Below are 17,060 nucleotides of genomic sequence, written 5' to 3'. Positions count from 1 at the left end.
GACTGCGGGGATTGCTGCTACTTGCTGTGGTGTTGTTGGCAGGGATTTGTCCCGCAGGTGATAATTCCTCCCAGCGCCTGCTTTAAACCTCCCAATAAACATCCACCAATTAACCCCAAAGGAGCCTGTCTCAGGGAACTATGGGGGAATTAAAGCAAATCCACTGCATGTATTAGCACACCCACAACAAATGCACATCCTCACGCATTCATCCACGGAGTCACTCAGGTAAGAGCCTGCCAGCAGTTAAAGGGTAAATCAGAAGTTTGTGTGTGATAGCCTATGTGGATTCGAGATGAGGAGATGAATACAGAGAGAAGTGAAGCCTCACATCTGCGGCCAGTTTGGTTTTTAATGCAAACTATGTCCTCAAAGATGAATCTCCTCAACCGGCGCCTTTAAATGTTAAGATTTCATAACATGAGCCTCTTGACAGGACAAAGGAGTGCGGAGACAGATGTAGGCCCATCATTTGCAAATCCCGGGAGGATGCTTTCTCTCCATCAGCACATCACCCTTTCTTCACAGCATGGGCGACACTCTCCAAAGTGTCTGTTTCACATCAAAGCGGACGTGCCTGAAACGGTGACATTGATTAATGCATTCAAAACATCCCATCCTCAGCCTGTCGCCTCACCGTTTCACAAAGCTCAGCGAACGGAAGATAAGACGAACCGGGGGAGACGGTGTGACCAACTCCAGCAGGCGGGTTCAAATGTATTCATGGAGCTCCCTCTGTTGGAGGAACGGGGCCAGGGTGACACACACACACACACACACACACACACACACACACACACACACACACACACACACACACACACACTTAGGTAATGAGCATCAAGAGCGGTTTAATAAGAGAATTGGGCTGGCAGTGGAAACATGAATTAAAAAAAACTGGAAATATGACTGATAAAATGGCTGGAATGAGTTTTTCAGAGCAAACAGCTGCAACATGAAGAAAGGTGAGTGAGAAAAACGAACAAACTTTCTAATGTGTCAAAAAGAAAAGTGAGATTTCCCCCCCCAAAATCCAGTTTCTCTGGTATTTTTTCTGTAAGAGAACTGGACATGAACTGGACAGAACTGGATATGAGGACTGATGGATGCAGGTGAAGTTTTTTTTTTTTACTTTTATTTTATATCTGTTATTTGATCAACAACAAAGATAAAAATTAATAAAGGTTATCAAAAGTTGCCTATGAGTAGCTATAGTTATTTTATCTCGTTTTTCATAGACGTTGATGTTGAGTGTTTGTAGGAAAGTGTAGGATATAGTAGGATATGTAGACCTACCTGGGTGGACTTGTTTTCAAAAATATATTTATCTCTGTGGAGAAGTTTTCTTGCATTCAGTACACTTAATTCACTTTGTCTTCATTACTAAATAATTTACAGTGGGGTGAGAGTCAAAAAAAATAGAAAGAAAGAAAGAAAGAAAGAAAGAAAGAAAGAAAGAAAGAAAGAAAGAAAGAAAGAACTACTTTAAAAAATGAAATTATAATCTAACTCCAGCAAATTGTATTTCCTAAATGGAAACATAAATATGTGATTTATTAAATTGAGTATCATCCAAATGAGGTTTTGTATTAAAATAGACAGATTGCCCTTTTAAAACATCTGAAAACGTTTCACAAAAATTAACTAATTTGTTTTGTTTTTTTAATTGCAGAAAGCCAATATATACATTTTATATCACCTGGGCCTACCTCATCTGTAGCTCTGAATGGTCAATAAAAATCAACTTTATATGCCATATTTTCACTGGCTGGAGCTCAGCTCAACTAACGTGATCATTATCAACAATATTTTGAGATTGTGGAAGTCACTGCTGAGTTGTGGTTTTGAAGGTGAGCCTGTTAACTAAGAGTTTATTCATTGTCATTTGATATTAGACGTGAGTGTGTCCGTCAGTTCAGTGATCTATTCAACAAAGGAAGTTCAATCGTATTTGTCATGGCTTTATTAAGAAAGCAACCTCCAGTAAGGGCGTTTTTAAGGCCACAGTTCTTTTATGTTTTTCGTGCATCCAAATGTGGAAGAATACAAAAAATACAAACAAATACCGTCTGCAGCAGTCAGGTTTGGATGGCAGTTCAAAAGTTTGAAGCTCACATTTGCAATAAAAAGTAGACCCCTTGTGGTTACAGAGGGAAATAGATGCAGAAAGCTTAACGTGCCCGACAGCCTGCTGAGGGCTGCACGGTCCGACCGCACCGAATGGGAGGCGGCAACCTGCACCGACTACTACACACAGTCTGTAGTTGTTAGCTGTTTGTTCTGGTCGGAGGAAGACATCAAGGAGCCCCAGAAAAAAAAAAATGGACAGCGACAGCAAGAGCAAGATGAAGGAGAGATTTGGCCTGAGGCGGGACATCTTTAAGGAGTTCCTGGCGGAATTTCTGGGGATATTTGTCCTGATAGTGAGTACCTCCCTCTGCACCTGTCATCCAGCTTAAACAGCCGCTTTAAAGCTGTGAACCAGTATGCTAATAAGGTGTCAAAGTGGGTCTCCAGGGGCTCTGACTGCTGTCTCTCATATGTCTCTGTTAACACATAGTATAGTCTGGAAGAGAGTTTCTCTTTGATCTGCTCAGATGTGATTTGTGCTTGTAGAAATCATAACAAGATGTGACTGATGTGGGACTGTTTTTTCTCACTCACAACTCATCCAAAAGTGAACTGTAACACAAAATGTAAATCATTATAAACACAGCAAGTCATTTCCTTTCAGCTATGAGGTCACGGGGAAAATAAAACATGGTTTAAAATAAGGTAATGATCGATTCACTTTGCACCTCAGAGTAGTATCCTGGTTTTCCTTGAGGAGGAGGAGGAGGAATGCTTCTCAGTTCTTATGTGTTTCTAGTCTGGACTATCCTCGCCTCCACCTGTCTCACCTGAGCTCCACCTGTCCACTTTAGATGCCACATCAGAGGAGTGGAGAAGTGATGCAGCCTCCACAGCAGCCCTTTTTATTTTTGGATGACTGCTCTCATCTCAACACTTTTTTTTTTCCTCTAAATTGCTTCTGCCTTTTACCTAATAAGTGGGGGATTAATTATTTTTTCCAAAGCTCCAAGTTGGACAAATTGTCTGTGGCAGTCGGAGGCTGTTGGTGGACAAAAGGGTTAGTGTTAATGGCGGGTATAATTGGAATAATTAAAAACAATGAGTCTTTCTACCTCCACCCTTTGTGTTTTTGTTCTTGTCTGTGTCCCAGCTCTTTGGATGTGGTTCAGTGGCCCAGACGGTGCTGAGTAAAGGGGCTCTCGGGGAACCCTTGACCATCCACGTTGGTTTCACTCTGGGAGTCATGATGGCCGTCTACATGGCAGGGGGAGTGTCAGGTAAAAGTCGCCCACACTTCATATGGATACACAAACAACTCACGGTCATTACAATACAGAAACATCCACTTCTCAGTTCAGAGTCAACCGTTTGATCCTTGCAAGTTTGCAACTAAGAAGTGTTTTCATTATTGTTTAATCTGCATAAATCAATTAATCGTTTGTTCCATGTGTCACAAAATGTTGAAAAATGCCAGCTGTAGTTTCCTAAAGCCCAAGGTGATGTCTTCTTTTTTCAGATTTACAGTCTAAAACTCTAAAGATCTAAAGATATTCAGATTACTGTGATATTAAACACAGAAAAGCAGAACATTTGTATAATTAAGAAGCGAGATCTAACGGAATGTTGTGTATTTTTTTCTTAAAAACAAAATTACTTCTAGGAATAATTATGATTGTCACCAATTAATTTTCTGTTGATTGATCAGCCGATTAATAGACTAATTAACGCAGCTCTACCTGCAAGCACATGTAGACACCAGTGCCATTTTGTTGTGAAGTTGTTTGGTTTGGCGGTTTTTCTCAGCTTTCTCAGGGGAAGAAAATCTTACAGTTATTTAATATTTCATCCAGCAGAAAGCTACAAACACAGGCTGGTAACAAAAGTCATCCCTCCGTGTTTGTCTGTGGTGGAGATGCAATCTTTGGTTGTGGAAGTCTGGCCCACCTCTTTGTTCTTACAGCACAAAGACAGTTCTCCCATTCAGGTTACTTTGTGTTACTGTTATTGCCATGTTCAGTAAGTATTTCCATAAAAACTCGGTGCATTTTCATCTCGGATCACTGACATCATTGCATTAGCTTACTGATCTAGATAAAATGGCCTATGAAGAGTGTAGAACTCTGTTATGGACTTGCAGTGTTACATAATGGGGAGCAATGGACCTATAGTAACATTTTTTTCTGGTCTTTAAGCAAGAATCACTGAGACAAATGGGAAAATGTGTTTTTTACTGGAGAGTAAACAATTAAGTGCTGTAGTTTAATTACCCCCTTGAATGAACTGATTTTCAGTGTAAGAGTGGTGTAAGTGTACTTGAGGGAGGGAGATATTGTATCCTGATGTACAAATGGGACTTTACCAGGTACATTCCTTGAGGATTATTGCAAGAAGAGCCTGGTGTAATTTGCCAGCAATGATAGGGATAGGAGGGAATAGTTGTTAAATGTCACGGTACTTTTCATGGGCTTTCTGAGCCAAAATGGTGAATGTCCATTAATCATGGAATAAGGGATTCAACATGTCAAGGGTTGCATTGTATAGGCTCCGTGTATAGTCATTTCCATGATTCTTGGGAGCAGAAAAAGCATAATCAAAAGTGGAAAAAAGAGATCATATAAATGTTGTGGTGTCTGATGGCATGATAACTGCTGAAAGGAGTAGTTTGACATTTTGGAAACAAGGGGAAACAGTTAACCTTAGTCTGTCTATGGGGAACAAAATCCACCTTCTGCCACCACTAAAATTCACTAATTAACACATTATGTCTAGTTTGTTTAATCTGTAAAAAAAAAAAAAAACATCAAGCATAAAAATAATAATTCACTGTTTTATGAGTTAGTGATCTTTAGAGCAGGTGATAGATGGATTTTGTTACAGAGACAGGCTAGGTATTTCCCTCTGTTTCCAGTCTTTATGCTAAGCTAAGCTAATTTTATAACCTCATATTTAACAGACAGACACGAAAATGTTATTGATTTTCTCACCTAACTCTCAGCAAGAAAGCAAATAAGACCTAATTAATGCTGTAATTAACCCTCCTGTATATGTTTACACAGTACATCAGAATATTGAGGAATTATATATGTATAGAATTGTTATTATTATTATTATTATTATGAGGAAATATACTGTACCTAGTTTGTGTTTTTGAAGAGATCAAAAATTATTCATTGAGTAATTTGGAAAATGGAAAGTGGTACACATTTAAATGAGCTTTACGTGTTTTTGTTGTTGTTTAGTTTGGTTGTGGCGATCACTCTGACTCATGTTACAGTGATACTTGTGCTACACGTTTAATGAGAGGAGTTGTAGAGCTTCAGAGGAATAGTAGAAAAGCCTGAGGACAGGGAGGTTAATATATGGAGAGCTTTTGCTGCATGACTGGGCCATTCAGCCCCAGGGTCCACAGCTCAGTGGGAAGCTTCTGTCCAACGACATCTCTGAAGATGATCATAGGTATTGGACTAATGAGCTTTACTGGGGCATGGGTCTCTGGAGAGGAGGGGGGGTCAGGTGTGACAAGCCTGGCTTTCTAGGCTTCCCTGGCAGGACGGCCCCATAGGAGAAGAAAACACAATTGTTTTCACTTTGTAGTCTCAGATTTTAGATGACAGTGTACCGTAAGTGTGACACATCATGGTCACTCTAATGACCTGCAGTCTACGTGTGCCTTAAGCAGATTCAGGCAGATTATGTCAGATGCAATTCAGGCAGGCAGGTCTGGCTGGTTGTCGTGGTCAGTGTTTGTGAACAGGATGGGGAGATTAACAATGGGCGCATGGCTGATACCCCCAGTGGTGTTACCACAGCGAGGTCAAAGCCAAGATCCCAGAGTGTTAAATAAATGACCCCACACTGCCGCTACAGCCCAGTAACAACTGGGCTGTGGTGAACTGGAATGTGTTCAAACATTTAGAGACAATGTAGAATATAGGAAAACAGGCCGACTCTGACAGCCATACAAACCCAGTGCCCTTTGTTTGAAAATAGCCTGAAAGTTTTGAATGAATGAACAACAGAGGGTTTAAACTCAGGCACTAAATAATCAGACAGCTCATCACTGACTGTTTTAATCCACTTACCTTGTCTCGTAAAAGATGACGAAAAAGACTTAAAATGCTTGGCTAATTAGTCGATTAGTCAATTAATCAATTAGTCAAGAAGAATAAGAAAAATAATCAGCAACTATTTTGATAATCAGTTATCATTTAAAGGGGAACTCCATCCATTTCACACATCAGAGGTCTTGGCGAATACCAAAACATACGTGAAAAGAAGTTATATAAAGCCTTTTGTGGCTCCAGAGGAAATCTGTGTGAAGTCTGATACATTCCCTGAAGCTTGATTCATCGTCTGTCGAGTCTGAAGAGTACAAAATCCTGCCTCAAGGTTGCATTAGCCGCTAACACACCCACATCGCCAATCATACTGTCTGTGGCTGAGTTTCAAGGAAGAAAAACATATATCTCTGGTTCTTCTGCATCAATTTCGATTGTTTTTCCTTGCGAGTCATAGAGTAGACTGTTTGAAGTCATTTTTCATTTTTTGATTCCAGCTTCTAAAGTGTGAGGATTTGCTGCTCTTATATCTGATGTGATGATAAACTGAAGATCTTTGGGTTGTAGACTATTGGTCAGACAGGGCTTTAACCGGTGATGGGTATTTTTCACTTTAATTTGATTGAGAAAATAACTGGCAGATTAATTTATTAAGAAAGTAATCACTAGTTGTAGCTCTGATTTTATTTTAGTTTTAAGCCTGCCTTAAAAATTTTGGTTCTTTTCTGTCACTTCCAGTTGTTGTTCTACTCTTCTTTTTAAAATACTGTACTGTCTGTTATGTTTTAGGTGCAACTTACGGAAATGTTACTTGCTCTTGCTCATTTGTTTTGTTGCATTGTTCCAGGAGCCCATGTGAACCCGGCGGTCTCTCTGGCCATGGTGATCCTGGGGAAGCTACCGCTGAAGAAGTTTCCTGTGTATGTGGTGGCACAATTCCTGGGTGCTTTTGCTGGATCTTGTGCTGTCTATGGGTTGTATTATGGTAGGTGTAAATGTATAAATGTCATCACTACCAGAGAACTGTCTCAGAAAGTGGGAATAACTAGTTATTGGAGTGAAGCTAATTTAGTGATCCCGCTTCGTGAGGTGGCGCCTTGTTTTTATGTCTGACTTATTAATATTAAAATACAAAAAAGTTGTGATAGTTGTAATAATTGCAATAAACAATTGCTTACCTTTATTGGATTTTCTTTTCCACAGATGCTTTGATGGAATATACCAATGGAGAATTTGCTGTTACTGGTGCCAATGCCACAGCCAACATATTTGCATCTTATCCTGCACAACATCTCTCAGTCATAAATGGGTTTGTTGATCAGGTGGGGGCTTAACACTAACTTGTATTTCCCCTGAAAATATACTATATCCACATGGATGGTAATACTTTACACAACCTGCCTGAGAACACGAAAATTAGAAACAATTTTTTAAACTTATATTAGTAATCAGCTTTGGAGGGCTTTTTCCTCTTTTTTTAAATGTGCAATCATTGATTATCATTGAGATACCAAACATTTTCCAAAATGATTCTGTGTATGTGGAAGTCACTAAAGCAAAAAGAGGCGCATGTGAGTGTACATTTTGTGCAGTCATGGGTATGACAATAGGCATAAATGGAGTTGTTTACTGATGTATGAACAATTCTGCTCTGATGCTGAGAATAACTACCATCTGTTCTGGATGAGTACGAGGTGAGATGGACATGTTAGTTCGTGCATTTGTGAAGGCAATTACGATGTTTAAGTCTAATCTGTTAATCTATTTTTTCTTTCTTTCTTTTTTTGATCATATAAATTTCAGGTTACATTCACATTAACAAGAGTTTGTAGGATAGAATTTAGCATTGTGTTACTTAACTGATTTTACAAAGCCATGAATTCTGCAACGTTTACAAGCATAACAGATGTAAACGAAGCAGCTACACCATCAGAAATATTAACAATTAACTTTCAGTTATAATTATTAGAAGACATGTCAAAGTAAAAGCAGGTTCTAATGATGTGTTTTGATATTTGACAATGGGCATTTGGATCAACGTGGTTGTGTGGTTTTAAGGGCTCAAATTAGAGTCTGTAAAGTATAACAAACTTGATATTTTCAAATAATACGTTGTTATGTGAAAGTTTACACTTTTTGATAATCTCACCCCGGAATGGTTTTTTTTTTAATATACAGCTATATGAAACTATATAGTAACGCTGTTTCATACAGACTGAAACCAGGGGAAAGGGGAAGCCCCATAATAAGCTTAGAGGCAGGTCAGAGGTCACCATAGTAGATGAGGTAACTGAAAAACATCTTCTCTACTACAACTACAACAACAACAACAACAACAACAACAAACAAAATAAATGGAATATAACTGTTGCTACTTGCCTTATTCTTTTGCTTTTAAGGTAATTGCAACTGGCGCTCTGATCCTGTGCATCCTGGCCATCACTGACAGGAAGAATATTGGTGCTCCAAAAGGCATGGAGCCTCTGTGCATCGGCCTGATCATCATGGCCATCGGAGTGTCCATGGGTCTGAACTGCGGCTATCCAATCAACCCGGCTCGAGACCTCGGCCCACGGTTCTTCACGGCTGTGGCCGGGTGGGGCATGGACGTATTCAGGTAATTTTAATGATGTGTCATCTGTAAAGCACAGTGTTTGAAACAAATATGAAAGAGAGAGTTATGTGGGGATTATTATCAGAAGGACTCATACAGAAAGTGGAAGAAATGTTTTCTGAGCCGCCTGCCTGAGACACAGTCAGTGTGTGATGTAAGAAACTCAAGTTTGATCAAGCGGTTACTCTTTCCTGTCCCACATGAAGAGCAACATTTGTGGCTCCATCTCTGCTCTCTTCACAATGTGAATAAATATTTCAAAGACCATACATGTTTTCTCTGCATTTGAGAAAGGGCTCTGGGATTCAAGTGAACAGGGAGAGATACCATGCACATAAATATGAAATATTCAGCACTTCATCACTGAAATGGCACAATCGTGTGTTCCTCATTCTGTCTTTCTTCATTTTATTTTATCCCAGTCATTTCAGCAGTTTGTATTTTGTTTTGTTTTTTTATTATTTTGTTTATGCTCAAATCAGCATCATATCTTGATCAGAAGGATAAAAAATATTGTTCTTATCGCATGTGAAAGTGTCTAAAAGAGTGTGTAAACTCTCTAAAACCACAAATGGAGTTATACATTTTAGCAGAAATTCATTTACCATCTACAACATTTTTGGTTAAAGGCACTTTGTTGAGGTTTTGACCACAAGTAGTTCTATGGAGCAGTGCTTTGTTTGAATCACAAACCGTGCAAGCACAGGAATGAGGATGCACTGTTACACACACATGTATGTAGGTGATGATTAACAGTTGTGGCTGTCACACACCAAATAATTAAAGCTAATTAAAGTTAGTAAACATGGATATACACAGTACAAGTTACCAAATATTCAAAGAAAATGACTCTGGAAATGTTTTATGAAGAAGGAAAAGCATTCAACAACACCACAGTGTGTGACAGCCTCTGGGATACACAAAATGTGTTTTGCTAAGAAACACTTATTGTAAATGTAACATTTTATTGTTTATTTGCATGAAGTGTCACTGCACACCTTTAACACTTATAAATCTGAGTCTTTGGTTCTGTTCCAGAAAAGGCAGCTTGTATTCACACGTAATAGTAAAAGGGATCTTTAACAGTGTGAACAGGGGGAAGCAAAGCAACCCAGACATTTCTGTTACAGCACTGTCCTTGAGCTTGTCCTGGGAAAACCCCAGACACGCTCAGGACACACAGGAGATATCGTCTCTTTTGTATGTTCAGCTTTGTCCTGCCCCAGCCACCTCAGATGTCTTGTCAGTGCAGAGGAGGGAACCCCCTCTCAACTGCAGCCACAGTTAAAAACCAGAAAAACCAGAAACAATAACATCACACAGCAAAGGCGCTGCTCTAATATCAACGAATTGTACATTTGAAATACTGTCTGCACGCTGCAAACAGAAGAGGGGACAAGGTGCACCCCTGTCTCACTTTCACTCTGGACTTTGTCAAGAGTGCAAACAAAGCTGTCACTCCACATGTATATAAACTCAGTGGCATTTTGTATGCTGTACACCTACATTATACCTCTCGAAATATTTGCCAAATCTTAAAACACATATCAGCTGCAATAGCAAACCTGTATCCTCCCTTGATTATCTGTGAAAGGCTGAAGTATTGGTCCACCATTTTGTGTTGTTGACATAATCCCTATTGTTCTTCCTGAAACTGAGTATCACCTTGTAGTTTCTTTTCCAGCTACTTGATTTAGGCTTTAATTCCTACTGAGGCAAAATGCTGTGATCCCTGGAAGAGGCTCAGAGTCTAACATCGTTGACTCAGTCAGTGCGACAGACTCTTGTGCCAGTTCAGAGGCTCTTTCCTCAAAATCCCTGTGATATTGAAGTGGTGTATCTACTGTGTTTCTTCTGCTTTTCACCAACATTCCCAGATGAAGTCAGTGTTGTCATGTCTGTGAACAATGCCCTATCCTGTTCTTTCTTTTACTCACATGTTGCTTGTCTCTGTTTCGACAGGTGGCAGATATATGCTGTTTGTGTCTTTGCCCTGAGTGCACAATTTATCATTGCCTCTGTCCTGGTCCTTTCTTTCTAACCCCCTTGGAAGTGCTAAAATGCATTAAGAAAGAATATGTGGTTGTTTAATTAAGAACAAAACACTGCTTGGATAAAAAAGATGCCTTAAAATGAGTAGTATAAGCGTAGACCTGGATTAAAAGGTTGTTCAGTACAACTAAGGATTTTTAAAAGCAGGATTCTTGATTTATCTTCAAAATAACACAATATTAAGCAGTCTACAGCTCGCTATGGGACAGATACATTTTCTGATGCTCTCTGTCCCCATACTACAGCTTTAACGATCACCAGATGGCTCATATGACCTTACAAATATCTAGCGCGATTGCTTTAATGTACATATAAGCCCTTGGTACTGTCAGTTTCATGTAATGCATATGTGCTCCATGTGCTAAGTCAGACATAATCTTTTACATTTATGATATAAACAGTGCAATGTAATGAAAAAAAAAACACTCAAATCAGGCTGAGGACTGATTGTGAAGGGTGGCACTTGGCTCCATAAAATGTTCATGCTGCGTCAATGTGACCCACTGTCTCCTGGCCTGATCATCTTAGCTGTGGCAATAGATTAAAGTCTATAATCCAGCCGCCTCCCTCCTGTAGTCTGTTTCCTGAATGCCTCCAGGAGAAAAAGATGACCCGCTCCGACGCTTGTTTACTTTCAGGCCTGTGCATCAGCACTGTTAACTGAAGCCCTTTCACCTGCAGTAAAGTCTCCTAACAGCAACATTGACCAGAAGGACTCTAATCTACTCCCTGGCTAAATAAAACAGTCTGTCTGAGGTCAGCCAGAGCGAGAATGAGGACACATGCAGTAGGTCTAACACAAAGAGCTTCTTAAGACTTTACTGTAATCTGGGATAATTGCATATAACTCGCCCCAGGTAGGACGATACAAACATAAACATACAAATTGGAGAGGCAGTGTACATTATTTAATGTGAAAGACAACTGCGCAATTCAACAATGTAGTTCTATAGTGTTGGGGGACCTGCAAAAGAAAAGAATGGAAGTGAAGCAGCAGAGGTCAAGATACCCTGACTTTTTTTGTCAAGTGAGGGTCAAGCTACACTTCCTTCACTTCCTATATTGCAATGCAAGTGTCTTTCATTTATCAAAAGCGTATTTCATTATTCAAGAGTCTTTCCAATTTATAACTATGATTGGAAAACATTTCTTTTGATATTAACGCACTTAGCAATTAGAAATACCTGTGACAGTAAAAGTTTCTGAAAACCAAACCAACAAGGATGCCTCATATCAGCCAAAGTCTAACCATTCAAGGTAATTAAAAGAGTAGTCAAATCTTGAGCTCATCCTTTAAACCCAGACTTAAAGGATATAGTGTTGTATTGTCCATGCATAATATTTCTAACCTGAAGATGAATGACTTTTAGTTGTATTATGACGTGAATGTTGACAAGTTGTTATGTAAGGCAAAGTGCTTTCTTGGTTTGAATCTTATCTCACTGGATGCTCCTACAGTGTGTCATGGCAAGGACAAACATCCTTATCCCATCCCCTCCCCACTGAAGTATCCCAAGTATCAATACTGGGACCCCTCCTCTCTGCAATATACACCACCTCCTTGGGTTTAATTATTCGCTCCCATGGCTTCTCATATCACTGCTATGCAGATGACACCCAACTATACCTGTCGTTCCCATCACACAACCCCTCGGTCTCTGTAGGGATCTCAGCCTGTCTCTCTGGCATATCCACATGGATGAAGGAAAGCCACCTTCAACTAATCCTCTTCAAGACTGAACTCCTAGTTATTCTGGCCAATCAATCAGTCTCTCCATCACAATATCAATTTCAAAATTGCCTCTTCATCCCTTACCCTAACCAAGGTTGCAGGAAACCTGGGTATCATGTTTGATGACCAGCTATCCTGCTGTGACCATGTTGCATCCGTCTCCCAGTCATGCCATTCACAGTGAAACCCTTGCAGATGGTCCAGAATGCAGCAGCCTGTCTGGACTTCAATCAGCCTAAAAGGGCACATGTCACTCCGCTACTCATCAACCTACATTAGCTACCCATGGCCACCTGAATCAAATTCAAGTCACTAATGCCGCCTTCAGAGTGACTTCTGGGTCTGCACCCATCTACTTGAACTCAATCATACAGCCTTATGCTTCTTCTCGGCCACTGTGTTCCTCCAAGGAATGTCGTCTGGCATTGCCATCCCTGCAGTTGCAGTCCAGACTGTTTTCGTTTGTGGTTCCCTGATTGCGGAACAAGCTAACAAATGCTATCATAGCAGGGGTGTCCCTCTCTACCTTCAAGATTCTGTTGAAGACTCATGTCTTCCAAGAGCACCTCCTCTCCTAATACCTTTAACACACTAACATGTCTAACTAGCACTTACTATGTACTTTCGATACACTTCTTTACTTGTTCTCCTGGCACTTATTAAATAGATGTCGTACTTTGTACTTATGCCAAAGTTTCCTACTGCACTGAAGCTTTAGTGATGTCCCTCACTTGTAAGTCGTTTTGGATAAAAGTGTCTGCCAAATGAACACATGTAATTGTAAATCTTTCACCTCTCTACCGTCCACCCCAAATGACATGAATGTAACATTAGATTCTCTGTGCCTGGGAAACTTTCTCATTCATGCACCCAGTTTGTAATTCAAGCTTTTTGTTAAACATTTTTAGTCTGCTGTCACTTGAGTAATGTCCTTAGACTTGACAAAGTTCCTTCAGAAACACAGAGGAACTACATTATCTTGATAGGTTGTGTAGTACTGCTCAGTGGTGCCGCACCCCATTAAAGCAAAGGTTTAAGATTTTAAAGGTTTAATTCATGCAGGGCCGCGTGTAAATAATAGTAACTACATCGTTAAATCATATTTTCTCCTAATTATTTATGTGTATATGTTCTTACTGCAGAGCTGGAGGTTGCTGGTGGTGGATCCCTGTGGCAGGGCCGATGGTGGGCGGAGCAGTTGGAGCGGGCATTTACTTTCTCTTCATTGAGTTGCACCACCCTGAGCCTGAAAAACAGGAGGAGAACAACATCCAGGACAAATATGAAATAGTAACTATGAGTTAAAATGTAGAGAAGGGGCTGCAGAGCAAAGCAACAAAGCTGCTGATTTTTTCTCTCAGATGGCAAAAATGTTCTTCTAGATGAAGAATTTTTATACATTTCTACAATACATTTACAGTTAATGGTTTAATACACCAAACATCCGACTACACAATTTCATAGTCATTTATAAAATATGGATGAATTAAATCTTTTTGTGTTTTTTTGTAGGAAGTCTGGTGTATTCATAAGTTTCAGGGGCTCCTTCATTTATTACAATGTTAAACTTGCTTATAAAATATATTATAATTAGACATCAAGCTTTTTCTTTAATTCCATGCTATAATAACCTTGTATGGAAAGTTACCGCTTTATTATAACTGTGCAGTATTCTTTATATTCTCCTATTTCGTTACTGGGATCATTTCGTCTCATTAGAAATATTTGCCAAGTTTCTGTACAGCATTTGTATTATTTTTACTAATGTCTACCTTACAAACAAAGGCATTACATATATGTAGCACTTAGGAAATACTGGTTTAATGTGGAAATGTAGTAATTTATACTATTTTTTGTGTGTTACAGTAACGGGTGTTTTGTGGAGTGTCTCCTTTGTTCTGTTTCACTTGATTCTTTGCGTGTGTGTTAAAAATGTGTGATCGATCGCTTTATCTTGCTGACATTTATGTAGAAAATCCAGCCTTAAAAGATTATACTGGTGTTGCTTACTTTTTCAGTTATTTTCATAATCCTGTGACACACAAACTTGTGTCCTATTGCTGGATCAAAGATTTACTTGTTACTGAGACCCTTTGATATTGAAAAGCCATAACTTAACATGAGACATTTAAGTGTCTGCTTTCTGCAAAAGAGAAAAAAAAACCAAAACATTTTGTTTCCAGCAGAAACTTTTTCAAATGTCACTGAACTCTGTGATGAATTGTGTTTGAGGCAGAGCACACACTGTATCAGGGGCAATATGCAAACACTGACTGTAACTGTTTACATTAATAACTCTTCAGAGCTGAAGTAAAATGTGTAATAGAACATAAATGTTTGGGATGGTTTACGTTTGGTTCCAAGTTCAACCCTGAAAATTGGATAACAACATTACAGGTATTAAAAAAAGGAACAACACTACTTGGAAATGTAAACTGGAGTTGTAAAAACACTGGATTTTCCTTTATTAATTGTGTTTTTGTGATTCATAATGTTTGTATCCTGTGAGCACAGAAATGTGAATTTGCAAAGACAATCCAAATGTAAACGAATATATATTAGAATACTATGACTTGTAATTCAGCCTGTATCAATGGATAACATACTGTAAGCATCACTGTCAGACAACATGATGCACATAGATCCACAGTATGCTAATGTTAATGTGGATATCTGTTGTCGGTTAAACAGGCGTTTATACTTGCATTAATTGTGAGATTCTATTGTAGTGTATTGAATGTCATTTTACAACAGCACAGTGTTTGTGTAATGTACAAGACACTTGTTTGGCAACATGACAATCACATAGATTAGGGTTTTTTTTTCATTTGTTGTTTTACTTTTATAAAACAGAAAAAATGTGAAAATGTAGTGTGTCCATTGTACTTCAAACCCTGTATGTGGCCTATGTTTGATTCAGAATTACTAGTGTGCATGTTTGAAAAACTGTTTAAGGTGTTTGTTTCACTGAACCCGTTCAGCTGTTCAGTGAAGTGGCTTGTATGTTGGTACTTTTCTCTCCCTGTCCTACACTTATGTTAGTGCTCCTGGCATGAGTGGCAGCCTGTCACTGAATAAACTTTGCTGAAATTATGTTTTTGTTCACACTTGTTTTGTTGATGTTCTAAAAACTACAAATAAACAGAGGTGTAACAATATATGAGCAGAATATTTCTTCCTCAAAGGCATCTGTTTTTTGTTGTTTTTTTCATTTGGAAAGCATTACGTTTTAAAGAGTGAAAAATAAATATAAATCAAATAGTCATAACATTTTTTCTCTCAGAAAATATTTCTGGCTGATATTGTTTTTTAAAAGAAAACAACATGTACTGTACTTGTCCAGGCCAGGAATTTCAATTCACTTTCTATGAAGTGAAATGCATTTTGCAGGGAAATGTTTTGTCCAATCAGTTCAGACATTTGCTCTTTATTTGAATGAAAATATTGTCAGAAAATATAGTTCATAATCCAATTTGACATTTTTTTCACAGAAAGTGTTTTGACATGGGACATAGGAAAAGCACAGGTATAAACCTGTATTCTATAATATTTTAACTATTGAAGTGGTTACAAACACACACACACACACACACACACACACACACACCCACACACACACACACACACACACACACAAATAAAATAAACAAATAACATCTTCAATCATAACTCTAGTCCACAGCACTCAGTCACCCAAGTAATTACATGCATACAAGCCATTAATCATCAGTGGGAGCAGCAAGTATAGCAGTAATATATAAAAATTTAAAAGACGACAACTGGAAAAGCTTACATAACTTCATGGAGAATGGATGAAGAGATGAAGAGTGTACATTTTACACTTCAGTGCTTTCAGAGCTCTTCCCCCATAGTGTGTTCTCTCTTCGACTTGAATAATACCAGCCTAGTTACTGTACTGTACTGTAAGACTTTGGCTCAAAATATTCTTTCAGTTTTTAATCTGAAAAGGAGTTGTGCATTTGATTTCTTATGGCAGCCCAATTCATTCTCATTCTTGACATGATTTGTATTATTGTAATTTTTTTTGTTTGTTTTTGTTTTCTTTGGATACACTGTTGTATTTGTGTATATTTTTTTATTATTGCCGTCATTGGCTGCCAAAATACAGTGACTAGACACAGAAGCAAGCAAACACACACACACACACACACACACACACACACACACACACACACACACACACACACACACACACACACACACACACACACACACACACAACACACACACACACACACACACACACACACACACACACACACACACAGATGCAATACTTGGAAAAGCAAAGGTTCATCATGTTTGCTGCAGATGTGACATCACCCATTAGACAAACTGCGACTTTAACTCTTCTGCTGCTGGACTAAAGTGAACCTTTACACAATATCATGTGTTTACAGCCTGATATATTTATATTTACAGCTGTTATTCTGTTCATTATTCTGCTTAATGGAGATAACAGAAGACAACATTCACTGAAGCCTGAACTAAGTATGGAAACTATGTGTCT

At 38.8% G+C, this 17,060-nt stretch overlaps 1 protein-coding gene across 1 annotated transcript; it reads left to right on the top strand.

The window, feature by feature from the left end:
- The first annotated feature begins 2,234 nt into the window (after positions 1 to 2,234).
- aqp9 (aquaporin 9) lies at positions 2,235 to 15,666 on the top strand. Its single transcript, XM_022744016.1, has 6 exons — positions 2,235 to 2,423; positions 3,224 to 3,350; positions 6,979 to 7,116; positions 7,335 to 7,453; positions 8,531 to 8,748; positions 13,672 to 15,666. The coding sequence occupies exons 1-6, from the start codon at positions 2,322 to 2,324 to the stop codon at positions 13,832 to 13,834; spliced, it is 867 nt and encodes a 288-aa protein (XP_022599737.1). The 5' UTR covers positions 2,235 to 2,321; the 3' UTR covers positions 13,835 to 15,666.
- Positions 15,667 to 17,060: the final 1,394 nt, after the last annotated feature.

Source organism: Seriola dumerili, unplaced genomic scaffold (assembly GCF_002260705.1).
Source record: "Seriola dumerili isolate Sdu_G_001 unplaced genomic scaffold, Sdu_1.0 BDQW01000003.1, whole genome shotgun sequence".
In the NCBI taxonomy this organism is placed as follows: domain Eukaryota; kingdom Metazoa; phylum Chordata; class Actinopteri; order Carangiformes; family Carangidae; genus Seriola; species Seriola dumerili.
Note: the sequence above shows the minus strand (reverse complement) of the source record. Positions and strands in the feature narration are given on the sequence as shown.